The 27,100-nt window shown below is 40.8% G+C and overlaps 1 protein-coding gene across 4 annotated transcripts; it reads left to right on the top strand.

Moving 5' to 3' along the window:
- On the top strand, positions 1–26,257 carry KCNJ15 (potassium inwardly rectifying channel subfamily J member 15). 4 transcript variants are annotated; one of them, XM_030477475.1, is made up of 2 exons: positions 1–50; positions 24,142–26,257. In XM_030477475.1, exon 2 carries the CDS (start codon positions 24,158–24,160, stop codon positions 25,286–25,288), a length of 1,131 nt encoding a protein of 376 aa, XP_030333335.1. In that variant the 5' UTR covers positions 1–50; positions 24,142–24,157; the 3' UTR covers positions 25,289–26,257. The 4 variants fall into 4 exon arrangements, with proteins under 4 accessions (XP_030333335.1, XP_030333334.1, XP_030333332.1 ...); XM_030477474.1 differs by lacking the exon at positions 1–50 and adding an exon at positions 2,172–2,513; XM_030477472.1 differs by lacking the exon at positions 1–50 and adding an exon at positions 20,222–20,281.
- The last annotated feature ends 843 nt before the right edge of the window (positions 26,258–27,100 follow it).

Genomic DNA, 27,100 nt, shown 5'->3' on the forward strand with positions numbered 1-27,100 from the left:
CTTATCATCATGGAATTTCCTGCTCAGCTTTATTGATTGAAGAAGTTTGGGTAAGTATTTCAACTTATCTAGCCCAAACTTTTGATATTTTACCTGTTGTTGCTGTAAGGACACAGATTTCTGAGCTTCAGTACTAAGATGAAGCTGAAGAAACACTTGAGCTTACACTTTTTGGAGGGCATAAACTAATAAATTTGTTTCTCCTTTTAGCCCACCTCAGGAGCAGCGTGGGAACAGCCCAGGAGCATGTGGGCATCCACCAGGAAATGATGTTTAAATACTTTACTTGTAGTAAAGGAAGAGTAGTAGCTGAGCATAGAGGCTCCTGCTAGATGCCCTGGTCACCTGTGGGCTCTCTGATAAATGGATGAATGGAAAACTGTGTTCAAAGAAAGGTATTTAAGTTTTCAGGTCAAGTGTGCAAAGCTGGGAAATGCCTATACAACTTAAATTCCACCCTCAGCTATGACGGTCTGTCTTCTGGAATGGAATAGGGATCCACAGGGTATGAGCAAATCATCACAGGAACTAAAAACTGAACTGCAGTGTCCGCACAAAGTATGAAATGCATCATTCAGAGCACATCCTTGTATTACACTCTCCCAACAACCCCTTACACTATAGCTGTGTTCACGGGCACCAAGTTTCCACAGATGTTGATTTGGGGGCTGTGTGGGACTAGCATATTTGAATATTAATATTCAGTTATGAATATGAATATTTCCCAAACTTTGCCAGAAGAAATAAGAAAGATGTAATTGAATATTTTTAATAATGTGTATTTCAGTTACAGGTAAACATAATTGAACTGATAGTGAAAAAGAATTTCTAATATAGGTGCTTCATCCCCTGACATGGCAGAGGGCTCTGCAAACAAAGAGCTTATCTGAAAGCAGAAAAAGACATTCACAATCATTATTTTTTTGTATATATATATATATATATATGTAATGAAAACTGATCGGAGCTGTTGCCATCTCCTTCATTGTAAATATAGAGAAAGAGATACCAGTGCAACAGGTTCATGGATTTGGGGAACAATCCAAGCAGTGTGAAATTCTTTAGTCTCTGACAAAGTGAAAAAAAATCACATCTAACCGTTGTCCTTTTAAACGTAAAACAGCTGCTGCCTACTGGCTCTGCTTGAATGCCTACATACTTGACCACTTGACGACAGAATTCCAGCCTCTAGTTTCTTTTGGTCACATATCACAACATTATTAATGTCTATTAATGGCATTTAAATGTCTGTTTACCAATGCTGCTAAGGAGAGATTTTGCTTTCGCTAGTGTGTTGTCCATGAATTTGAGCTGGGCAGAATTTTGTTAGTAAACCACTCCCCATGTGTTGATCTCCTTTTTCCCCCAAGCAAAAGAGAATGAAGTTCACCTGGCACCAATTAGACCATAGCAAGCCCCTGCAGGTGATGCTGAGCTACAGGTGTACTGGACCAGCTTGCTGAGATATGTAAATCCTGGAAGCAGTAGCCTTGGGAATATGGACACAGAATAATGATATTGAGGGGCTATTACATTAGCCTTTCTAGTGCTGCAGTGACTTCCTTTTCACTGCTGGTGTTTGCATTCAGTTCTGGGAATCCCATCAAATACCAGAGTGGTATCAATGGCAGTGTACAGGCTTTCCAGATAGCAAACATCCATACCTCATCCTCGTTGTGTTCAAGGTACCAAACTTCTCCCAGTTCACATCAGGACTATCTGTGATGTCTGCATCTAGGAAATAAAAGCAGAAAGGCACTGAATCAAACCCAGAATAAGTCATCAAAGGAAATGAGTTTGTGGCTAAACAGATTGGAAGCTTTGGTGGTCAGGGATTTCAGCTGTGTCCGTAGCTGCTACAGCTCAGTGTGTTACAACCATCGCATGAACTTATTTCAGATGAATTTCATCCTTCCTTTGCCAACAGGAAAGGGGTAATCTATAATGTTGACTTTTTATTCTTCTTTTTTCTTAGCATTATACAACCACATGTAACCTTATTTATTCAGGCAATAAGGCCTTTAAGGGACTTTGATCAGCCTGGCTAAAGTTTCTTCAAAGATTAACTGACATTCTTTAAAAGTACATCAGTTTCCTCTTAAGCAGGTATTTGCTTACCACGTAACTGGGTGTCGAGTGCTATGTAGTTATAAAGTTTGCCGGGCTCAGCTGTAGATTTCCTTAACACATACTGCTGACATCACTGAGCCTCCTCTCGGACTATTTTTTTCACTCTCTCTCTTTCCCCCTCCCTCCTTCTCCTCCCTCCTTCTCTCCAGATTCTTTATTCAGGTAATTCCAACTCAGACTTACTCCAACTTGTTTTTTACTGACAGTGACAGAAGGGAGACTCTCTGAGGGTTGTGTTTTGTCGTTTTTTGGTTTGGTTTTTTTTTTCTTAAACCATGCACACGTCCCTTTTTGAAAAGACATCCAACCTTTTATAAAAAAGATTGTTTGACTTGTCATGACGATAACATCTAGTAAGGAATCTGAACATTGCTCTTTTACAGGTAAGAGGTATTTGTCAAAAATGCATACATGCTTAACAGTGCTTTGGAAACCGCGGAACTGAAAGCTAATGAGTTGGTTCTTTTCCTATTTTACTCTTATTTTAATAATTTAAGGATTTAGAAACTGTCTGTAAAAGAATGATGTTTATGCCTTCTTGTGAACTTTGAGATATAGGCAGTTTAGTGGTGATCAAGCAAAAGCTGTCATGGTTTGGTCTTTCCACTGATGCAAGCTGTTAAATGTGAGGTTTATAATGCATGTGGCTTATATTTTTCCAAGTTGGGAAAGGGGGCAGATACTGAACCTGTCTTTGTAAATATCTGCCAGCCAGAAACTTTTTCTTCTAGAAAGCGTATCTTTCAGTCAGCTCTTGTTCTTCTTTTTGACGCAGAAATCAGTTTTTATTGACATAGTGGCAAAACTTGCCTAGAACTTTTTCCAGTCCCTGTTACCTATCTGTACAAGACAATATTATGTAAGTTTTCTGTGGTAGGTGTAAAGAATGTAAACATGTCTGAGTTGGAGAACATTATGCATTTTCTTCCAACTTTTGTATGTGTCTTCATATTACTTGTTTACAACAGGTTTGGCTTATCCTCAGTAATCACAGCCTGAGCCTGTGGTGCAAATTTCCCTCTACTACAGTGTAGCTCATTTTTGCCTTCCTTTTTTATTTTCACATAGGAATCATGCTGTAAGGAGATTTACAGATAAGTTCCTTTTTTCTCCATGACGTGCTGGTCATAAAAAAGGAACAAAGCTGGCTTGCCTTTGTGAACCAGGAGTATCTACATTACTTTTTAACTAACCTTGTTTCCTCACTTGCCTTTGGCTATATTGTATTTAGAGGCATTTCTAGGGTCTTTCTGATCGCAGTGCCTGTGATCAGTGCCTATTTGCCAGGCTTATTGTCTGTGTTCTCCTGTGATATTATTACCTGTGATTTCTTATTTTTTTTTTTTTTTTTTTTTTTTTGTAATTGAGGGGTAAAGGGGGCAATTTGCTATTACAGAAATGTCGTCTTTATTTCCTTGGCTGTAAAATGTCACTATGCTCTCTGCACTCTCTAACAATCATCTTATAGGAGGGGGGAAACAAGACTGGAATGTAACATAGTGCTGGTTGTGCAGTACAAACTGACATCGCTTTTGTAAAGCAGAGTGTAGACGAGACCAAAAACTTCCCCAAGAATTTCATCCCAGTAAATGAGGCATGGCCTAGAGACAAAAACAGCAGCAGATGACTTGGGCTTCAGTCTTCCAACATACACACAATACTTCAGTCCTGTTACTTTTTATAGAATTTCAAATGAAAACAAATAGTTCTTTTTTATCCTGGCTTCTCATGCAATGAAACAAACAAGCCATCAACCCACAGCCTTGATTCGAGCTGAAATTTTTGTTTGTCCAGATTTCATTAAAGCAGTTTGGAATATTATTCCCTCCTCCTCTCCTGTTTCTCTCTCCTAAGACACATAGTTCACATGGACAGGCTGTATTCTTTGGGAACAGGTAGAAACCAAAGCTGTGAAGTACCGTGCCAAGAAAAACAGAAACTTAACTGTTTTGCATGCTGAACCTCAGGACATTTTAAAATAAATTTTGATTCACTTTGCTTCCAGGAAAAACAAAGCAGACTATGGGATGATTTTTTTTTTTCCTCCTTTTTGATGGAGGGAAAAGTCATTGCCTTATTGGCTGTATTGTGAAAATCAGAAAAAAGATATTGGTTGGAGTATCGAACAGTTAAAGTGAACCTTTTCAGTCCAAATGAATTCACTAAATATTAAATATCTGAAAGCTACCTTCCTGCTGAGCTGTCCGTAACCTCTTTGTGTGGGAGAACATTCATGACTTACTTGAATGAGTTACTACAGCCTTGAGGATATTTTAGCACTCAGTGTGTTTATACCATTAATATGGTAAATAGCTTTGCGTTAGGCATGTGCATGCTCTTGAAGTAAATGGTACAGCGGAAAAAATAGCTCCCTTGTACTGGCTGTGCATGAATTTAAATGCCTGCTCATTCTATACCTTAGCTAGCCTGAATGGTGTGAAATACACATGGAAAGCAGCCAAAACCAGTGGATACATTACTAATTGGGATGGAGGAAGGAAGAAAAATGGCAAGTAAAAACATAGCATCTTTCGCTCTTCCTAAGCATATGAAATTCTCTTTGTGTGACTAGCACACTCTGAGGTTCACAGCAAGTTAGAGGTCATGGTCAGGCAGAAAAGGAGCAAGCAATGACATGAATGCTTTAAGTATTATTACCCTTTACTGGACAAAATAAATACCTGGACATAAAGAGGGTAAGCATATTTTTGGGGTAACACATCTGCAGTCATTTTTACCCATTGGGGAGAAAGGTGGCAAATTTCATCATCCAGCAGAACCCTTTGTGAACCTTGGCCTGCCTTTGGTTAAAGGTTGAAATTGAACTGCTGGGGCATAGATTGGACCCAGCATGTATCTCAGGGAAGTTCCATGGTATTGTGCAGATTGCCTAAGTTTGCAGGACACCCTTGGGATAATGGGAAGCATTGCTAGCTTTTGGTCACCAAGGCTTGAGAATCACCTTGGCCTCCTTGCTGAGGAGATATGGCTTACTTTGCAGGTGCTGGTGACGAGCATTTGATCATTTTGATCCAGGTGTTTCGTTACTCGCAAAGTCCTTTCCCTCCCTGCACTTTGTCTGCTGAGGTACGAGGGCCAGCTGCCTTTCTGTTGCCTCCCAAGAGGGCTTCTTGATTAAGAAATGTCTGTCTGTCACTTGGTTCAAAGTAGCCCCTGCAATTTGACCTTCAGGGCATACTGCATTTTAGCTAACTTTAAAGGTGGAGGGAAGGTCTAAAGCTTGGGAACTGTAGCTTGGTACTTTTAGAACCACACTTGACTCCTTTCTGGTTTGCTTTTCTCATGGAGATTGTCAGCTAGATTTGTCCATGCTTCGAGAGCCTAGGTAAGCCACCTTCTCTTCGTAAATCAAAAGTGATAAAGTTTTGACTGGAAAAATAGTATGGCCTGATTAGATTAATTTAATCTCTATTGCTTTAACTAAGGTGATTCACTTTTGGTTAGATCATAGCTTGCAGGATACCTATCTGGTTTTACATTATAAGCTTTTTCTTATCTACAGTTAACACTTTTGCATTGAGGCTATATGATAAAAATATTTATCTGTTTAATAAATTACCGTAATCTGTAATGAAGAAATATGCATAACAGTACATTTACTTAGATGATTAAAAGGTTTATTCTTAGCTTGAACTGATGAGGAGAAAAAGGAAAAATATATTATGATCAAAATTTCCCTTTTTGCTCACTAGAGTTACAAAGCCTGACAAAAACATATAATAAAATAGATGTTCACAACACTTTGACCAGTTAATAAATTCTTCCTGCTTAAATTATTTTTATTTCAGTCAACATTTTCCAAGGAAAATGTCAACCAGAAAAATGTTTCTGAATTTTTCTGACCTTACCAGTAAAGCTCCCCTTAAGTGCCGCCTTGGTTTCTGCTCAGCGATGATCCCACTCAAAGCTGCCTACCCTTACCCCTGGAAACTTGCATGCTAGCTGTCCTCTTCTGAACCCCCTCTATCCTCTCACCAAAGCAAACAGGCTTCAGTTTCCTGCTGCCTCATCCAGAAATAATGTTTCCTGAAAGTTTCCTTCCTCAAACACTTCAACACCAAACTTATCAACGGGCCCCTCTCTGCAATAAACAGCCAAACCACAACTCTGTGCACTACAGCAATGAATAGAAGGACTGAGGTAAGAGAAACAAAGATGTGTTTTCTGTGACTTTCACAGCATTTAAGCAAGGCTGGGCTTCATTCACACACCAAAAGCATATCAGCATATGGGAGGAGGTGTTCAGAGTGATACAGAGCACTTGAACTTCTGATTCTTTTTCTAAAGCAAATGACAAAACATTCTCACAACAATGCAAAGGCTTAGGAAGGAAAAAAGAAACTTTGAAGGCAACATTTTATTTTCCACATTGAGTTTCATTAACTGGCATACTGCACGGCCTCTATGGTACATGCTGGTTGGTCTCCTGACTGTTCCCAGATTACTAGTTTTAGATCACAACTCCTCTTTCCCTAAGATTTGGCAGAAAGTCAATTGTTACAAGGGATTCCGTTTATGAGTTATGAATTAACATAGTGAACATTAGCTCATGTGTGCTGGCCTTCAATATGTCCGTTACCTGTTGTGAAATGTGCTAAGTAAAAGTTACTGAAAGCCCTTCTCAAGGCACAAAAAAAAATCAGAGATTCAGATGGCCTTCAGTGTAAAATGCCTCCACAAGACTAGAGGTGAATGAACGCAACTCAGGCAGGTGTGGGAAAGCTAACAATAATGGTTTTATCTATGTATAATGTGCAAACAAAAGGCTTCAGGTCTGGTTCACATTCCCACTGTTGCCCTTTTAAACTGCTATGGGAAACGTAGAGGCCAGAAGGGGTACTTCAGCTGGCGGCATCACACCATGAGCTCCAAGTTGAAGTCTATTTGGTTTCATCTGTGAGAACAGATTTGAACAAACAAAATTCATAAATTATGCCACAGTTCAGTTAGTTTTGCAGAGGTCTAAAGGGCTGCTATACTGCCAGAAATCCTAAAAATATATCTTATTTTAATTCATAAACTTGCTATGCCTGAGCTAACTATGCCAACACACTAAAGGCTCACACAAGCCTCACTCCCTGTCCTCAGTACAGATAACATTATCGGTACTTCAGCTCAAGTCTTGAGGATTTTCTGGTCCTGGAAGTTCATTCCTACCCTGTTCTATTGTCGCATTTTAAAAAATTTTGAGAACCCCAAAACCCAAACCAACAAAAAGCAAACCCTTAAAATATGTACTGAACCTTAAAGATATACTTCTGGAACAAAAAATGTCTAAAATTTAGTGTAATATTTATTGTTAGCAAATCTCCCTCCCCTTTGTAAGGTCTCAGGTGATAGGGAACAAAAAATCTTATTTTTAAACCATTTGTTGGTGTTTATATACGGAAATCCAAGTAAATATTTCAGTAGGGCAATCCCAGTGACGTATTTTCTACTGCACCTGTGGTGTGGGGTTCTGCCTTTGCAGATATATTTCTGGTTTAAAAGCAGTGAAAATGTAAGAGGAGGGCACCATGCCTCTAAATGGTACATTGTTTCTTTAGATCTTATAAACAATGATTACATAATCAAGGAAAAACTTTTGTTTCTGATTGTTTTTTATGATCTTAAGAACCCACCCAAGCTGTCTTATAAAGACTGACTGTCACAGAAATCAATGACCTTTGTGTTCTCACTACAAACTTTGATTTAAGCATGTTTCTAATAATACATACTATATGAGCTCAAACATTAACACTGAGATCTGCAAAAAAGCTGGGAGAAGGACCAGATCCTCATTCCCTGACCTCAGAAGAAAACAATGATCAAAGTTTCAGAATTTGTTGAGTTTCTAAAACCCCAGGTGCTATTAATAGAAACTACTTTTGATCTTCAGCTTTGCTCAGCTTAAAACAACACATGCCATTGAATGGCTCTGATTTAGTCTTCTTTTCTTTTTCAACTTATTATTAGCTCCATCTCGCTGAATGGCAGGTTGGGCATGGTGAAAAGCAGAGGTAGATTTGAGCAGTACTGTGAAAAAGGGAACCTTCAAAAGAAGTGGTGGTGACAAAGATGTAGAATGCAGGTTGTTTGCAGGCAAGTGCAGATGTAATTTTTTTTTGGACGTGCATAGGTAAAGACATCATGGATGAAGAAGCCTTTCGTAGCACAGGTATGATGTATCCATACTTTGGTATGGGACATGGTGGCAGTATACATGTTGATGACACAGACAAACAAACTGAGCTCTTGTAGGTAATGTCGTAGACAAGAATATGTGAAACAGAGAAACAGAGCAGACACATCCTGTACCTTGTTTTAGATTCCTAGGTAACTTGTTTTTTTCATAAGAACCTTGTTCATCTGCTTCAGTGCATAATTTACATTCTTTTACAGTAACCAAATTATACTTATGATGGAAAGAGTACATCATGTTGTATAATCTTATATTGGATTCCACACTACACAGCATCTTCTATGGGATTTAACCTGAAAGGCTTAATCAGTACAAGTCAGACTAATGTATTTATTTAGGATATTCAAATTTAGAATACACATATGTACTAGATAATTTACATGTGTAAGCCTCATGCTTCCAGGAAGAGTGGGGATCCCTTCCTCACACACACTGGAACAGTTGCTTTCCATGCAAGCAATAAACATGGCACCTCTCAGAAGAACTGGTCTTGTTATACAGGTGGAAGGATAAGATAATCTCAGCTGTCTGAAAGTTAAAGATCTGGTCTCAGCTCATCAGACACTGAAAGGAGCTGGGCACCACAAGGCATTAGAAGAAGAAGAGGCAGACTTACTATGTGGAGGTGTATAGCTCTCTCCATTGTTTTTTGTGCCTTAGAAGACTAGCTCAGACTAGACAGAAACCTTTTAGAGAACTAATGTGAACAGAGAGGAATTTCAACCCAAAGAATCTAATTGGCCTTGCAGTGCATGTACCTTTAGAAATTGCCCAGTTTTGGTAAATGCTTGGCAGCCAAATCAGAACTACTATCTCACAGTGAGTTTTCCAGATGTCTGGCATTCCCATGCAAATTTTAAGAAAAACATATCTCCAAATTTGTTTCAGACAAAACTCACTGTTACATAAAGAAGCATCATTCAAGGTATATAAAGTGTGTAGTAGGCAGAGCCATGCTGAGAAAGGAGTGCCTCCAAGAAAACAAATCAATTGTTATCAATGCTGATGCTGAACATAGCCTATAATCAGAACAAATTATTTCTCACTATGCTGTAGGTCCTCAACACACTTTGTAGTCAGATGAACAAAGAAGAAAATTTTAGATCTACTCTAAATTATTTCAGATCTAATAGCAAGTGAGGCATGATGCAACATAAAGGAGGAGCTTGCTAGGTGAACATAGTGATGAGCAGATGTTTGTTGAAGTTGTAATGTGTCTCAAAACAGGTGTGTTTTCCATATTTGGAAGCTTGTGAAGTGGAGAATTTAATGTATGTCAAATGGAAGCTATTTTGGAATGGCATAGAAGAAGTCCTAAACATGAAGAGAGCAAAAAATCACAGGGAATAAGCATTGATGAGAAAGAGGAATGAGATGTAACAGAGAGCAAAAGAAAGAAGAGCTATGGAGGCCAGGCAATAGCTGTGGAAATGTTAGGCTCTGAGCTTTATGGGTATGAAGTAATGAAAGAGATGTTTGCATTAATGAAGGAGAAAAGTATGGTCAAAATAGTAGTACGGAAATAAGATTTTTACCCTGGAAGTTTGAGTAATTTGGCCATGGAACATGAGAAGAGAACTGTGAACAAAAGGCACATTGGGAAACAATTAATAAAATGAAATTCTGGGCTTGAAGAAAAGATTAATTTTGGAGATGTTGTGGCATCAAGCTGACTGCAGACAAGAAGTCTGAACCGTACAGCAAATGAAGCAGAGGAAGTGCCTTCAGAAAGGATATTTCTTTTGGGGAAAGACTAGGTTTGACAGCACTTCACCAGAGCAGTGAATGAACAATTTTTCTGCATTGCCACTAAACTGTCATCTGACTGGTGGAGTCACAGTCTCTGGGACTTTCACCAATGGCATTATCTTAACCCCATTTGAAATATGCTGCAGCAATTTGATATATTCATAGTCCTGCTTAGCTACTTTTTGCAACCACTTATCTTTAGCAATTGTCTGCAAAATATGAATTCTGTTCCATAGCAGTAAAATAACATTTAACCATCCACTAGGTCTAGTTTCACATTTCCCATCATGTCTGGTTTTCAATGAAAATGGTGACTTCATTAAATTAAATATTACAGGAAAAGTACAGAGAGTTAGAGATCAAAAGGTTTGATTTTTCCACTGGAAGAATGATCTCTTGTGGGATACGTAGTTGATTTCTTCATACCCCAGTTACTTTTTATGCCTGGGCTTCTCAGGCAGACCATATTTCCATTGATGTATCAAGCCTTATAACAAGGCGACAGAAAGTAATTGGGGAATGGTGGTATTTTTTTGTTCTCATAAATCAGGCTGCTTGGAAAACATCAAAGCAACTTCTGAAATTCACGGCATCTGTAAAATTTACAAAAACCAAGGTAGAAGTTGCTGAATATTGTAGAATATTAAAAATAAGTTTGCAGTACTCTGAACATAGTTGGAAACTATTCTCAGCAGAGCACGAACAATGTTCTATTCAGTCTAATTACCTTCAGTGATCAAAGCTAGACCTTCCCAAGTCCCCAACTGTAAAAGATTGTGGAGCTTTTGAGATGACATGGAATCATGAAGGAACAATCATAAAGATAAGGTATGTGTAAATAAGCAAGCAAAATACCCTCCTTTGAGTATAAGGAAATGTAGTAACTTTGAAAAACAGCATGAGCTTTTTTTCTTGTTTGGGCACATTCTCACTGCTTTTTTTTCAGCCTGTTGCAGCATAGAACCACAAAGCTTTTATGGAGGTTCCCAAGAAACTATAAGACAAAGAAAAATTACTAGTGGATCACACAGCTATGTCCCCAGACCCCGTCAATGGGGACAGGCACTGCTTCTGCTGTATTCTCTTAGAGGAACAGTAGCTTGTTGCACAAGCTTCACTTGTCACCAAACCAGCCAGGAAACTTGTGTGGTCTTTACAGTTACAGAAGGCTGAGATACTTCACCCAGAAGTCTTCTGGGCTGAAAATGCAGGTTTAGATCAGATGAAAATGCAATGAATTAACATGAACAAGATAGAGCAACTTGGACTGAAAGGCCTGAAAACAATTTTGGAAAGTGAAAAATGTCATTTAGACTTTGTGGAAGCAGGATGCTGTGATCTGTCACTGCAAGTACTGTTGTGTTCCTCACTTGATTTGAATTAGACACACACACACATATCTAGACAAACATCAAAGCAAAATGAAAGGTTTATTTTTGGTTTGAACAAACAGCATCTTCAGTCCAGAATGGTGGGGTTTTTTTTTCTAATGTTGCCAGAAAATTTGAATCTTTTTTTTTTTGTGGGGTTTTTTTTTTTTTTGTTTGTTTTTGTTTTTTGTTTTGATATTTTTGGTTTGGCTAGAGAATCAAAAAACGTTGATGTGCACCAGTACATTCATGCTATTTCCTCCCTTTCAGAAGCCACAGTCTCTGCAGCAGACTGAGGGGTCTGTGTCATGGAAATTGGCAGGGATTGAGTAATTTGGGAAAGCCATGAGGAAAACAAATATTCTTTTCCCTCTGATTCCTTGGGAGTTTATCTGGAAGACACATAATCCTGAGCTGCGTAACCTCCCAGTCAAGAACTCAGGAAACAGCTTTTTCTTAAAAAATGTATTTTTTTTTTCCAATTTTTGCAATATAAGGTTCTGTGCAACAGTAATATTTTGTTGATAGGATAAATAATTAACCTAGCATATTTTCATTTCCATCCCCTCACAAAGAATGGATACAAAGCAGCCCACGCATTTAAATCCATGGGCTAATTTCAGCTTAACTTGGCAGGTGAATAGAGGCTTCAGAAATTACGTTCCAACAAGCTTCATGAAACCAGGTGGCTCTGTAAGTCAGAGAGACTTTATTAATGCCTTCACTGAGAAGAGGAAATCAAGGAGGATCAGCCTTAACCAGACATCAGAGAATCCCCATAGAGGCAAGTGCAATGGAAAAGGCTTTTCACAGAGCTTGTATGTTGTTACAGCCGTGGGATTCAACCTGGAGATGCAATAGCAGGAGAGAACAGGACTTCACTGTTTTCTTCCTCATGGCCTGGGGGGTCCTGTCACCCCATGAGCTACAGTGGCAGCCCCTGTAGAAGGGAGGATGTGAACCAGAGTGAAAATATGGTGGTCCTGCAGCCTTTCCTCTGCCAGGCTGATGTGGGTGGCAAGAGGCGCCCTTTGCTCTTAGCCCACCGCCTTTCACCAAGATGCTTATAGCCTGAAATACCTTATTAAAGGGAGCATAAAATGACACAGCTGAAAGCCATCATTTCCATTTAAAACTCCCCAATGTTTCTCACCATTAAGCTTTGAATTTTTTTTTATCCCTCTCATAAAATATCAATGCATTTAAGAGTGGTTCTAAAGTACTTCATATAAACAGAATGGGAACACATAACAGCCAGCTTCTTATGCTACTTTTAGTTTATAATTATTAATTTTTAAATCTCCCTGGCAGTCCACAAATACAGCTCAGAGTCCCAAGCAAGCAGTAGGGCTTGGACCCCATGCACCTCCATTCATGGGCAGAAACAAAGATAGCTCTGGGACTCTCTCCTGTTTCTGCTCTGAAATAACAGGTATGACTAAATTCCTCTGGATGCCTTTCCTCCCTCTCCTCTGCACACTCTCCCTCTTCTCCCCCCAAAATGTGTAGAAGTGGAAAAAAGGGCATTTTTCCATTCATTGCACGGAGAATATGAAAGCTTGGCACACAAGTGAGCTATGTACTGGAATTTGGGTGGGTCTAGGAAAAAGCAGAGACTTCAGTGGAAAACATATATGGGTGTGTGTGTATGTGTGAGTAAAAGCCTTTTAAACCTTAAATTAACCACATCCATAGATTGGTCAGGAAAAAAACGAAGAGAAAGCTGCCCTGAAATAAAACTGTTGGGCAGTACTGAGAATAAACAACCCTACCTACACCACTGTGAAAGCGTCCCTGATATTTTTAATTTGTCCCTGACTGCTTCAGAGAGGCAGATGGAAGGCCCTGGTTTATACACCAGTGCAGCATTTTAATGGTTTACAGGACCTCTGTGACCATTTCTATCCCCCTAGGAGCTGTGGGCACCCGCTGCAAGGTTGGTGAGGAGATAGCACTTGATGAGTACCTGCAACAGAGCTGGGCCAGGAATGGGGCCAGGAATGGAGATGGGGATGAGGACAGGGGGTGTGAGCCCCAGGATAACACCAGTGGCTTCCTGGAGATTGTGTTATGACCATCTTGGCAGTGCTTTGGCAAAACTCAAGGGGAGACTTGACTGGGCAAGAGACCGTAGCCACAGGTTGTGGTTACTGGTCATTGTGGATGTGTCCGAGACTTGCTGTTTGAGAAAATTATCTTGTATCAAGATCTAGAGATTTTATTAAGGGTAATAATGGAACAAAGGGAAATATATGTAAAAGAAGATGCATTCACAACTGACTCTAGATACACCAAAATCTACCACATCGATATTTTATATTTGCAACTGCTTGACCTTTACAGAATAGGCAATGTAATCATTTACGAAAATACACATACCAATACATTACAATAAAGTAATATTTTTAATAGTAAACATGGACCTATGATATATATATGTTTGCCTGTGAAGTATCACATGTTCTGATTTTATTGGACAGTATTGATTTTTCTTTCCAGCATTTAAAAGTTTAAATGTTTTGTTTTTGTCAAGTAGATACTGAATGTTTGTTTGCTATCAAGTAGAACTTGTTCTCTGTTTATCAGACCTGGACAATCAAGGGAAATAGGTGCTTGGTGCAATTTGAAATCTTGGTAGTACAGAGAAAATGGAGTAGGAATGAACATTTTTGAAGCTGTTGTTGCCTTTAAAGAGAATATTGGCCATACTTACTCTGTCATTCACAGTAAATTAATTCATTATAAAAAAAAAGGTAAAAAATCTATATGTGTCTCTGCTGTGCCAGTAGCATCATCTGTGTTTTGCCTCAGAGATAAAGACATCAAATTTAAAAATCATTAGGTTTGGGTGAGGGAAGACACAGGCTGCATTTTGCCAGCAAAACAGAAGGCTTACTTTTTGAAAACATTTTGCACAGTATGAACTTGTTCACACAGGTAGGGCAATTCTTCATAACCAAATAACTTCCTGAGAAAATCACCTTGTAACAAGTTTTAAGATGAAACCGTGACAAACCCATCCTTCTTTCTTGGAAATAAGCTTTGTAGAATTGCAAATATCACAAAGCCAAGTTCACTGCTGTGTCCTGGCCATGCAGAGAAGCCATGAATTTGGCTTATTTAGCAGATTAGTCTGCATTTATTGTTACTCTGCATAAATGAAGCAGCACAAAGCAGCTACATTATATAGGTAACACAGAACCAGAAACTGTCATAGAGGAAAAGCTACTACTGTAACAGGGTCCATCCTCCTGTTGGGTCGAGGTGTGCTATTTCCCCAGTTAGATTTGATTCTGACTACATTAGGCAATTTTAGTGCCTAATGTACAAAAGGTTACCAATATAAAAACCTTTAAATAAAATGCTTTTATCCCTTGCCAGTTTCCTGGCCTTTTGCAGCCCTTCCATTATTTTCAATACTATTGAGGTTTTTACATATTTAAAAGGTGCAGGATTTTTTGGGTTTTTCTTTTTTTTTTTTTTGATGGAAAATTCTTTTCATAGACTGGTATTTCAGTTTTGAGATTTAACGGCTGCATAGAGATAGAAAATTATAAAGATGTTTATTTTGGCAGTGTTTGTGAATGTGTACATGCAGTGGGGTATTTCTGGGTTACCGTCATTCCTCCACCAGCATAGTATCTTGTGGTACGGGCTAAAGGAGTGCTGCGATTTACAGGAAATGCAGCTTTCGTATGGAGAGAGCACATTAACAAGTCTGCCACAGCAGAAGCCTGACACTCTGCAGGGAGCCTCAGCTCACAGCCACACCTACACTGAGCTGTGAAAGCTCCAGTGTGCAATGACTAATTAAAAAACAAAACCCAACTTGACTGGGTTACTGTGTATGCATCATGAGATGAATTGGCATTGCAAACGGTAATTAACAAGAGAGCTGCTGAGCCATGGGATGTATTCATACTGTATGCTTGACATACAGGTAGGAGACGATGCCCTTGCTCGTCAGCGAGACAAGGCTGGAGCTGGGACCTAGTGTCCAGTGTTGGGTTTGAGGCTCAGAGTATCTGTAGTCCAAGAAAGAAAAGAAAGGCACAAACCACTCTAAATGATTTGAAACATCCCACTGCTGCCTGTTAAATATCTTTCATGTACCAGCCATGGTTGCTGAGAAACAGTGAGAAGAAGTGGCCCTGGGGAAGGCAGATTGCAGATGTTTTAGCCGGCTTTTGTGAACTATCAGCAAAGTGCTAGCTTTTCTCCTTGCCTCTTGCATAACACTGACTAGGCACTCTACTATTCATTTTCAGCCACCTGCTGACAATTCAAATTAAAAATCTAGAGGAAGTGTTTGTTTCTGGTTTTGTTTGCTTGTTTGTTTTTAAATGAAACCAGATTTTTATTAGACCAAGAAATGAGCAAAAAGCAAACAAACAAGAAAAGAATTCAGACAAGCTTTCTGTTCCACTAACCCTTCTTCAGGTCTGGAACAAAAGCAGCAAATTTCAAATGGGCTGCAGATTAGCAAATCTGTTGTTCTGAGTTTAATATTATTATTATTATTCTTCAGTGGTAGAGTAGGTGTCTGATGGGTTGTGAAGTGATGAGTGAGTACTGGGGAGGTTAAAAACAAGGTTCAGTCCTATACCTGTTGTGACAGAAGGGAAAACAAGGATATAGACAACCTACAGTGAGCAGGCAATGACAGTCCCAGCAAATTTAGGCACTAGCCCACTCCAGTATGCTTGTGCTCTGCACTGACCCGGGAGAGGACTCCCTTCCCTATGAGCTTTGTTGGACTTAACCTGAGCAGTAGATGGGTTCAGAATCATTGCTTTCTGTATCATTATAAAAGTTGCCACCATCTGACTAGAATGCTAGAAGGAAATGCAGCCACCCCTTGGTTGTGTACAGAAACACGAAACTGTCTTGGCACATGACCCCATGAGGTCAGATTATAACCAGGTTATTTATACGAGGCAGCATATAAACAAGCATAGAGAGGTAAAATATGCCTCTGGGCAAACAACCCAATCTGCTTCAGCCCCAGCCCTGAAATCAGAGACGAGAGCAGCGCAGCCTCTCTGAGTGCCTTTGCCCGTCTGGTGCTTACTTGGGAGCCGTGCTCCCACAAGGCGGCCTGTCCTCACGCCGCAATGGGGAAGGCAGTGGGAGCTGTGAGAAAGCACGCTCTCACAGCCGCCAGAGCAGCCAGCTGGCAAAGATCCCATTCCCAAAAAGGGAATTAAGTACTTAAGAAGGACTTAAGTAAGCCTTAGTTGACTAAATGGAAAACTATTTTGCAGAAAATCCCTGCCCAGCTTCTGTTTTGTGTTGGAAATGCTCGATGTGTACAGGTGTCTCTGTTTCTGACCCTCATGCTGCTGGGCACCCAACAATTCTGCATTTGGGCATACCACAAAGCACCCTGTAAGACACCAAAAAGGTTAGTTTATCTTGTGCCTAAGCAAGACGAGCCAAAATGATGCATTCCTTGGCTTCTCTTCAACCTTCTCCCAATAAAACCCCTTCTTTAATTTCTCCACCTCCTTCCTCCTCCTTGAACTGTGTGGCTGCTACCACTTGTGTTCCCAAATCTGACCACTGAAGGTGGAGGTGAGACTCCTCCCCATGTCTGAGGCAATTTGTTTCCATATTTTCACTCCTCAGGGGAGTGCACTGATAAGGAACTGGGGATATAGGAAAGGGAGACTCTGCACTTTCTACTGAAGCTATATCACTGTATGGATAAAGATTTATAAAGCCAGAAAGCAAGAAAGCATTGACATTGCTCTACAGCCAAGCTGTTAGGGTCTTCATCTGGCCATGGAGAGTGTGAGCTTCATTCTCTGCACCAAAAATTCCTTATGTGTTTACACTCGATTCTTGAAGGAAAAGACATCAAAGCTGTTTTAACATGGATGCAGAAACATCCCAAAACATATTTTCTTAGCTTTGATTTTGGAAATGGCTATTTTGTTTTGACTTACACATGAAGTAAACAAATAAAGTGTGTTCACTTGTGACCAGTCTTGAGGAAAACCTTAGCCCAAAGGGTTTAAGCATTGCAAAATTTCACATCACTGGAAACGGAGTCATATAATGAAGAGGTCAGGAATAGTGCTGTGAACCTATGGTAAGATACTTGCAGCACACAAAAGAGTGTGCAGTCTCGTGAGAAATTCTGCTGCCACAGCTACACATTCCTCTGGTGGTGGTGTAAGCACAACTAGTTTGTGATTCACACAAGCAAGAACTCAAGTAAGCACAACTATATCTTGTGATTCACAGACAGTGGGGAAGAGGAGAAGAATGGGATACTAAGCAAAATGGGGGAAAACAGATTAATGAGAGATATCCTTGTGGGAAAGAGAAATACCACAGGGACAAAGAAAGACAGGATGTAGCTTCTGAAAGCCCCTAAAAGCATCTTAGAATCAAAGAGAGAAGAAATGGTGGCAGTGACTGCAAAATGGGACAACAGTAGGTGTTAAGCTCTCGGAAGGTCTAGTCCTGGCCTTAACATTGAGTGCTAAAGTTGACTGGGATAGGACACCACTCTTGTCCTCCCTTTGCTCAGTTCGTTCTCTTTGGTGCTACTGAAATGTCTGCTTGTGCCAGAGGCCTACTGTGAGGGGTCACTAATGTTCCTACAACAGGTTAAAGATGTAAATGAAAGTGGAAGTACAGGGTATGAGCTTGATAAGCATAATGCAACAATATTGTCCCTTTCAGCCTTGCAGAGTAGTTCTGGCACCCAGCTCCCCAGAAACAGAAAGGACAGGCTCTCGAGCATCTGTTTAGACTTGCCCATGTAGAAAGAGCCAGGAAAGGTGTGCACTGCAAGAACAAGGCAAGGGTTAGTGGGTGGGAAAAGCATCACAGCAGAGTCAGGTTTTAAATGCTTAACTGTGCTAATGAAGCGTTTGAGAGCCTGAAAAGAGTTTGAAGCAACAATATGCCAGAATGGGAGACATTCAAAAGTACTGAATGTTGCACTGCTGAAGAAACAGAACAGATTTCTGGGGAACCTTTCTCTCTTTTCCAGCAACACTGTGTATACCATATTACTGAACACAAAAAGGTAAGTTTCAGAAACTGATCCATTTACTTACTCCTTTCTGAAAGAAGACTTTGGTGTACCTGAAGGTTCCCGGACTGAAGGCTCTGCACAGCCAAGTCCTCTGTTCCTCCACAGAGCCCAGGGCAGAGACTGGATGGCATGTTCTTGGGAGAATGAATGTCACATTTGCAGTGTGTTAGCTGTTCAGACACTAGCAGTATGTGCTTTTTGTCCACTTGGAGGCCTGACCCAGAGACCTGTGAAATCACTGGCAGCTTCTCCGTTAACCTCAGTAAGCTTTGAGTCATCTTTTGCCTTCTCTCTGCCTGCTTAGTTGTTTTTCCACTTGCTTGCATCAGTGTTGTTTCCAAGGCTCATCTATGCAAATCAATAGTTACTGCAAAGCCTTACCCTTGGAAAGAAGAAGATTCCTGCACGAATCTCCCTCAGAAACAGTACACCATGAGACTTCTTCAGCTTTATCTTCCATGGCCAGATGTCAGGCAGGCAGCCTAAGAGAGAGAAATATGGATTTGGGTTTTCACTTCCTTAAGATTGGTCTGTAAATGGCTACTGCCATGGCCCTGCTGTGAGTGATGACAAAGATACAGTTGGCTCCTACACTGCTTGCCCCCACCTCTGGTGCAGTCAGTTCTGCAGCCCCTGAGCACTGCTCTGCCTGAAGTCTCGGCCATGCCTCCGCCTTCACCCGCTCTTGGATGCCCAAGCCCAGGGAGGGTCATTGTTCACAGGGCTGCCCTGCCTTGATTGGTGGCTCTATGGAGGAATGGGGAGATAAAGGCACAGCTTGGGTAGCTGGTTTTGATTTGAGGGGGTCTTTACAGATCTGTTGGCTTAGTCCTTTTGTGAAAGAAAATAAAAAGGTGTTAATTAAGTTTTTAAAGGCAGCATATTTTACAATATGACTGACTGCCAGCCTGCCCATCAGCACTCTAAACGCTGATCAGTCCTAGTGCTTGAGGACTCTTTGATTAAGCCCAAGGTAGTAGTGTCCGGCTGTATAGCTGCAGTTGGTGGCAGAAGTGAAGCAACCTTTTGCAACCACTGCTTCCCTCCCTCTACCTCTGCTCTCTCCTTTTGTATTCCTTAACTCAGCTACAGAGGAGGATTTTGCTGGTTGACAATTGCTCAGCATAACCTGGTGCATAGCCCAGAGGGACGACAATGTTCATGCTAGGCAGAGTACTGAGAATTCAGGAGGGACTTTTATAACCTACTGAACCACATCAGACTTAGAAAAGATCTAAAGCTTATGTACGTCTTTTCAATGTTTTCTTTCCTCAACCCTACATTTTTTTTTTTTTTTTTTTTTTAATGCCAAGCCTGCTGGTGGCTTATGCTGGTTGAAAAACAGTTCAAGTTTTGCCCCTGTGTCAGAGTGGCAGTGAAGCATGCATGAGGGTTTGCTCAAGTGGCAAAGCATATCTGATCTGAAAAAAAGCAAACAGCTGAGGCCATTCGAACAAGCCGTGCTCCTGTACGCTTTTAATCGGTTGTGTCTGCCAAAAGAGGACTTGCACAAGCAAATCTGGCTTCATGCAACAGGAACATTTTTGCGTGTATGCAAGCTGGCTTTGACTTCTTGATAATGTAGTCTCTGGAAACACTGTTAATGTGCTTGTTTTATTCCTGGCTGCTGGAATTACCTTAATACCAAGGTATTCATGATTGGTGGTTTGGTATGTAGCTCTGCATTTTATTGACTTTGTCTGCACTAAACTTCCTTACCAGCATGTGCTCTGATGGGGAGTCTCCTTTGGCTGTTCCAAAGCCTGGTGAGGAAAGGAGGTAATTCATAGCATATTAGAGCACTAGACAAGTCTGAGATGATTTCATTTTCTTCCTTCTTGAAGTACCTGCTTCCTTAACTGTCCTTCAGTTAACTTTTATTTGCAGCTACAGTTTGAGTGGGGTTTTTTTTTACAGTACTAAAAATTACTTTATCATTGTAAAATCAATTAGCTAATGGACAGTAGACATTCTTTTAATTTAAAAAAATGTATACTACTATTATTATTCAGGCTTTTTTGCTTATATTAACTTACTGTGGTAGATGTTCTTTCTGATTTAGACAGAAAGGAGTAGAAATCAAACCAACCAAAATCTTTTGGCTGGGGTGCTGGGGATGGTTGTTAGGGCACAGGGTATCTGAGGTGCCTATATAAGGTCTAAGATGGGAAATAGTAATGCAGGTGTTATAACATGGATTTTATACATATGGACACCCCTGAATCATTACTGTGGGATATTGTACTGTTCACAGGAAGCAGTGGGGCAGTGGAGGGCAGGGGAGAACCGTCCTCTGAAGCCCAGTTTTGTTCCACTGTTGGTTTCATGAGAGTTTCTTCCCCAAGATGGCTGCTGCTGGCTGCTGCCAGTGATAAAGTATGGGAGCAGAGGCAGTGCTGCTCCAAGATGGAGTGAGAGATCCTCTCTTCCCGTATCAGTGTGGCAGAGAAGAAGGGAAGTATTTCTGCAGGGAAAGGAAATGAAGATTAATTTCCCTGGAGAGGAAAAGAGCACTAGAGGAATTTAGGATCACACAGGAAAAAGTGATGTAAGAAAAGAAAAAAAAGGAAGCAAATCAACACAAAAAATACCCTACCACCAAAAAAAGCACCAGAAATTGGCTGGGATCCATTTCAGGAAATCACTGTAAAGCTGAGTAACTTTGTCACATACAGAAATACAAATCAGGGGAGGACACGAAAGATGACAGGGGAGCTCTGATACAGCTTCTTTCATCTATGGTGGACTCCAAAACTAGCAGCTCTGCCATGCTGACCTCACATGTGGAGATCCACTTTACACATGGGGACAATAAAGAGACACAGTGAGAAATGGCTTTGGCTGTGAGCTGAAACACAACCTGAAGCATGCCAGACATTGCTAGGGCTGCAGCAGGGCTCTACTTCTCAGGTTAAACCTGAAATGGCAAATTTTGCAGCTGTCCCTCTGTTGGTGTAGCCCAGGGAAGACACTGTGCCTTGCAACTGCCTTCCTACCTCCCATCTTGTGGGGACAACTCTTCTGCTATGGCATTTTGATGTGTCTGTGGTGATAGGTATTCTCCACCAGGATATCTGGCAGGCTGTACTGTCAGGATTTTCTCCTTTCAGGGCTCCTGGACCTGGAACAATGTATTTCAGGGCAGAGCAGAGGCAGGGGCAGGACCCCTGTGTGGGTCGAAACTGTGAACCTGGCTGGTGCTGTAGATTGACAGTGCAGTGTATGCATACCAAGTCTGGCATATGAAGGAAGTATCAGTGGCACAGTGCATGTGGGCCAGAGCTGCTGTGCACGGCAGGTGCATCCCAAACATGCCAAGTTTATTACACGTATGCTGACCACTTGTGCAGAAGTCAGTGTTTCTTGGGCGTGGTAGAGCCATGGTGAGTGTGGTGTGCAGTGTCCATGTGCCCCTCTCCTTGGGCCACCCCTGACTCTGACCAGGTAAGTCTGCTCTTTGCCAAATCCATGAGCCCTGTCCCTGCCCCACCAGCTTAAGCCCACCAGCTGGAGCACTGAGGAGGGAAGGTGGAGCCTTGCCTGTCTCCATCCTCATTGCCTCCAGAGGAGGAGGAGTCGGCAGCCCTGGGGAGCTGCTCCAAGGAGCAGGCGTCCAGGTAGGCTGAGCAGGGGGATGGGATGGGGACGTGTCCCCGATTCTGGCCTGGAGAAGTCAGCTATCTCCTGGCCTAGCAGTCTGTGGCAGGGAAATTTATTCTGACAACATAATGTTTTGTGCCTGGAAGTAATGGCTAAAGGGAAGTGTGCTTGAGAGGAAGAAGTGTAGTTATTTTGGGACAGATTTTTGCACACATTTTATATCCATGGCTTATCGAGTGTGAGGTTTGGTGTGGGGAATGGAGTCTCTTCACTAAGTGGCATGCATTTTCCGAAAAGGTTTCCCATTAGAGGTTGAATGTATTTACCACACACTGACAGTAGTGCTTGATTTTGAGTTTGCCTAAAGAGCAGTTGCATGTATGCTCCTTCCCATCCTTACCCCTCCCACCCCCCCATTTCCTCCCGTTGTTCTTTTTCAGATCACTTGAAGGTTTTTTCCTGTTTATTATCCGGACATGCTGCGCACTGTGTGTTGATTTGACTGTCACATAAGGAATCTCCTACTGGGATCATTGATGCATTCCTTTCTTTTATATATATATGTATTTTTTATATATATATATATGGTACTGGCTCCTAGGCTATGGAAGAGAAATGTTGGTGATTAAAACAAAATTAGAATGAGCTGCAGGTGTTAATGGGAGTTGAGTTTAATTACCCTTTCCCAGAAAACCAGCAACAGTGTGATGGGTATAGCCATAAACAAAAATTCTCCTTAATTGACATAACAGGAAAAGTACTTCAGTGAGCAATTATGCTGATGTCCTGGATTGGCACATGTGTGTACCACAAATATATCTTGTACTTCCTGCAAAATTCTTTTAAGTAGCTATAAGGAAGACATTCCTTTTTTTTTTTTTTTTTTTTTCAGTGGTTCATGAAAACGAATCACTTAAGGCTCATTTTGAGAAAAACAATGGAACAAAACAATGCTTTTTTGTGCAACCTGCCAAAGCACGAAGGATGCATGGGATTTTTTTTCTTTGTTGTTTTTGTCAGCAGGAAGTTTTGTTGTTGGAAACGACTATAACATGCACTGTCCTTGCTCTACGTAATCACTGTCTGGTCCTGCAAGCTGGGTCCTGTTACTTGCCTCATCAAACTGGCAGAGGCACCGTTCTGCTTCACTCCGTGGGCTTTGTTCAGTCCTGAGTGTCTGCACACTTAGTCTCCATCCGGACTGATGCACAGTAAACAAACTTCAGGAGTCGGGTGGTCCAATGACTGCTGGGTTTGCGCAGGTCAGGGCCCACGGCTAGAACGCTGACTTTGTGAATTGCCTCCTTTTTTTTTTTTTCTGTCTTTAGATGGCTTAAAATAGTTTTTTGCACTGTACAGCGCAAACAGCTTCAAAGTGTTTTCAGGTGTAAATATTCCTTTCCAAAACTCGACTTTGATATGTTCAGGTCTGCTTTGTTTCCCTCTAGGTTAGTGGTAGGTTTGTAACAAAGAGCCAGATCCGATTGAGTAAATCACTTGTGGAAGTTAATTGTTCACAGTGAAAGCTGGTCTGGCTCATTTTGCCTCCGCCGCAGGAAGAGACAGAGGTGGTGTGCTGGATCTGCATTCTAAACCAAGCATTGACGCGACTTTAATTTTGATCAGATGTCTCTCTTCAGGGCATTAAAGAAAACCTGCTCAGTAATCAAAAAGAGACTCTTCTCTAGAGAAATGTAAGAAAAAAATTTAATTCGTTTTACAGAAATAAAGTACTAATATAAAATTTCAACTTTGTCAAATTTCCTTTACAGGCTATCATAAAAGAAACCTACTTCTCCATATTTGGCAGTCACCAGAATCAAAGATCAACTTTTTTTTCCTGGAAAAATGAATATAAAATTATTTGCAATGTCAGATATTGTATGATGGTAACTTCATATTCCAAATCTTTTTATTCACTGCTGCTGTGTTTAGATTATGTTTGTGCCTTCTCTCCATCAACATTTTCAAATGCTTTTCAGAATGAGTTATGTGCTTTGATTTCAGTAAGTAACAGTTTTCTTTTGTTCTCTCCTTAGGACTGAAGCAGTGAGAATGGAAACCACAAAGATTAATATGTCCCGTGTCCCACTGGTTAATGGAGGCATTGATACTGCCATGCTCAAGGCGCACAAGCCCCGTGTGATGTCTAAAAGTGGTCACAGCAACGTGCGGATAGACAAAGTCGATGGCATTTACCTACTCTACCTTCAAGATTTGTGGACTACAGTTATAGACATGAAGTGGAGGTACAAACTCACCTTATTTGCTGCTACTTTTGTTATGACCTGGTTCCTCTTTGGAGTTATCTACTATGCTATTGCATTCCTTCATGGTGATTTAGAAATAAACAAGTTCACGCCAAAGCATGAGCCATGTGTCAAGAATGTAGACTCTCTAACTGGAGCATTCCTCTTCTCCCTGGAGTCACAGACAACCATTGGCTATGGATTTCGTTTCATTACAGAGGAGTGTCCTCATGCCATTTTCTTACTTGTGGCCCAACTGGTCATCACCACCTTGATAGAAATCTTCATCACAGGTACCTTTCTAGCCAAAATTGCAAGACCTAAAAAAAGAGCAGAGACTATTAAATTCAGCCACTGTGCTGTCATTACTAAACACAATGGAGAACTTTGCCTGGTGATCAGAGTAGCAAATATGAGGAAGAGCCTTCTGATACAGTGTCAGCTGTCTGGGAAGCTTCTTCAGACGTATGAAACCAAAGAAGGGGAACGGATCTTGCTGAATCAAGCCAGTGTCAAGTTCAATGTTGACTCCTCTTCAGAGAGTCCATTTCTCATTTTGCCTTTAACCTTCTACCACATTTTGGATGAAAGCAGCCCTCTGAGAGATCTCACACCTCAAAATCTCAAGGATAAGGACTTTGAGCTTGTGGTGCTCCTGAATGCCACGGTGGAATCCACCAGTGCTGTCTGCCAAAGCAGAACTTCCTATATCCCTGAGGAGATCCACTGGGGCTACGAGTTCGTGCCTGTGGTTTCTCTTTCTCCAAATGGAAAGTATGTTGCGGATTTCAGTCAGTTTGAGAAGATTAGGAGAAGCACAGATTCCACTTTTTATAGTATGGACTCTGAAAAACAAAAACTAGAGGAGAAATACAGGCAGGAGGATCAAAGAGAGAGGCAACTGAGAACAATGTTGTTACAGCAGAGCAATGTTTGACTGAATAGGCAAACTGTTTTGATTACTCCTTTTTGCAAATTGAAAAAACATACTATCTATCTGTGCTGTATGTCTGCTATGAAACCAGCAGTGAAGTCCTTTTCAGCGAATAGCTTCGGTGTATAGTAAACCTATCTCTTTGTTTGGTCCAGTTATTAATCAAGTATTTTGTAATTAGGCAGGATTTCTTTGTTCATGATTGTGACTTGACAAAGTTGGATCTGTATTATGTCTCTGCCTTATACCACCACTAAAAGCAGACACACCACTTTCCCTTTGAAAAGTGAAACTGGATGCACTGTGCTGATTCCTTCAAATATTTATTTGACATAGTTTTACTGTGAACATGCATTCGCAGAGGCAGCACACAGTACTGCTAGAAGAAAATATGCTCCTTTGAAATGTATATATTTAAAATGTATATTCTTGTACCGGCTATTGCCTTCACAGGGATTACCTGGAAAAGAAGTTGATCGGAGAGACAAATAGTCGGATGTGGGAAAAGTGTGCAGGGAGTTGATAAACTCCTTAAATCTTGAAGGAGGGTGACAGAATAATTGTGCTCGGAGGTGAGGAAGGGAGCTTATTCTCTGTCTTTCTACTCAGAGTTTGTTTTGTGATTACTTATTCTTTTAACCTTGTTAATATCTGATTTATATATAATAGCAAAAAGGGGAGATGAGGGCAAGATACACAGAATCATTAAGAGTAATCAACTAAGGTTAAAGCTGGCTTTGAGACACCTGTTTTTCATCCAATGTAAATAGTTTGTAATAGCAGCATAACAATACATTTCTAGAGATTGCTTGCTTCGCTATGGACTGTATTTAATTTTGGTTAAAAGAAAGCTGTATAATGTCTGTAGACAGTGTTTACTTTTTCTGTCAACCATGAAAGACAAGCGTCCTTTTCATCCATTTCATTTCTGCTCTATAAAAACCATTCCATTAATAAAGGAAGTTAATTTGAGCAGCTTCTCATCTCTTTGTGGCGTGGGGAGAGGGTGTGATACCTGAGAGATAAAAAGCCAAGTATTTGGTGTGGGCGGTTGCATCCAGCACACAAACCAGGGACTCAACAGGCCACTAAAGCAGTCAGATTATGGGTGACAAACCAGGTAGTAGTGGTGTCCATGTAGCATGCTTAGTATACATATGTCAGCTTTTCTAATGTAACTTAGAAATAATTTCTGACTCTCATCACTTTTGCAGCTTTCTGAGTTCTAGAGATTTTGCTCCTCTAAAGCTTTGGCAAAGAAAAACTGTATTAAGTACGAGTTTTGGATCTGTGGTCCAGGTCTTGGCCTGAGAGCCCTGCAGTGAGGAAAGGACTTGTGGTATCATTATGCTTCCTGTTACTGTCCTTAGCTTCCCAGCACCATGTGGCCTAGTGAATGCAGCTCTGCAGTCTGCCAACAATATTTTATACAATAAAAATATTTATATATTTTTATAATATATTTATACAAAAATACATCTAGCTTAGTGCCTAAAGAAGCACAGAACAAACTGATCAGAGATGCCTGTGGCACCAAAAATGAATGTCCAGAAGAAGGGAGGGTGTACTATAGGCAGTGACGGTAAGGGAGGAGAGGGTCATGAGAGGCTTAAACTGGCTCATTTATGCAAATGGCTAGCTCTCCTGTGTAAGAAGTCAGAGATCCAAGTTCTTGTCTGGAGAGGCTTAATTTCATCCAAGAAGGTTCCCTAGCTGCTGCATTGTAAAAAATTTCTTCCTCATGTCCAGCTGGAATCTTCCCTCTTTTAGTTTAAAACCATTACCCCTTGTCCTATTGCAACAGGTCCTGCTAAA

This window comes from Strigops habroptila, chromosome 2 (assembly GCF_004027225.2).
Source record: "Strigops habroptila isolate Jane chromosome 2, bStrHab1.2.pri, whole genome shotgun sequence".
NCBI lineage: Eukaryota > Metazoa > Chordata > Aves > Psittaciformes > Psittacidae > Strigops > Strigops habroptila.

What these genes read in the sequence shown, in the direction of transcription:
- KCNJ15 (XM_030477471.1), top strand. Translation starts at nt 23,729, where the DNA reads ATGTCTCTCTTCAGGGCATTAAAGAAAACCTGCTCAGTAATCAAAAAG. An exon ending in AGACTCTTCTCTAGAGAAAT is followed by an intron (nt 23,797 to 24,141) that starts GTAAGAAAAAAA and finishes TTCTCTCCTTAG; the next exon opens with GACTGAAGCAGTGAGAATGG.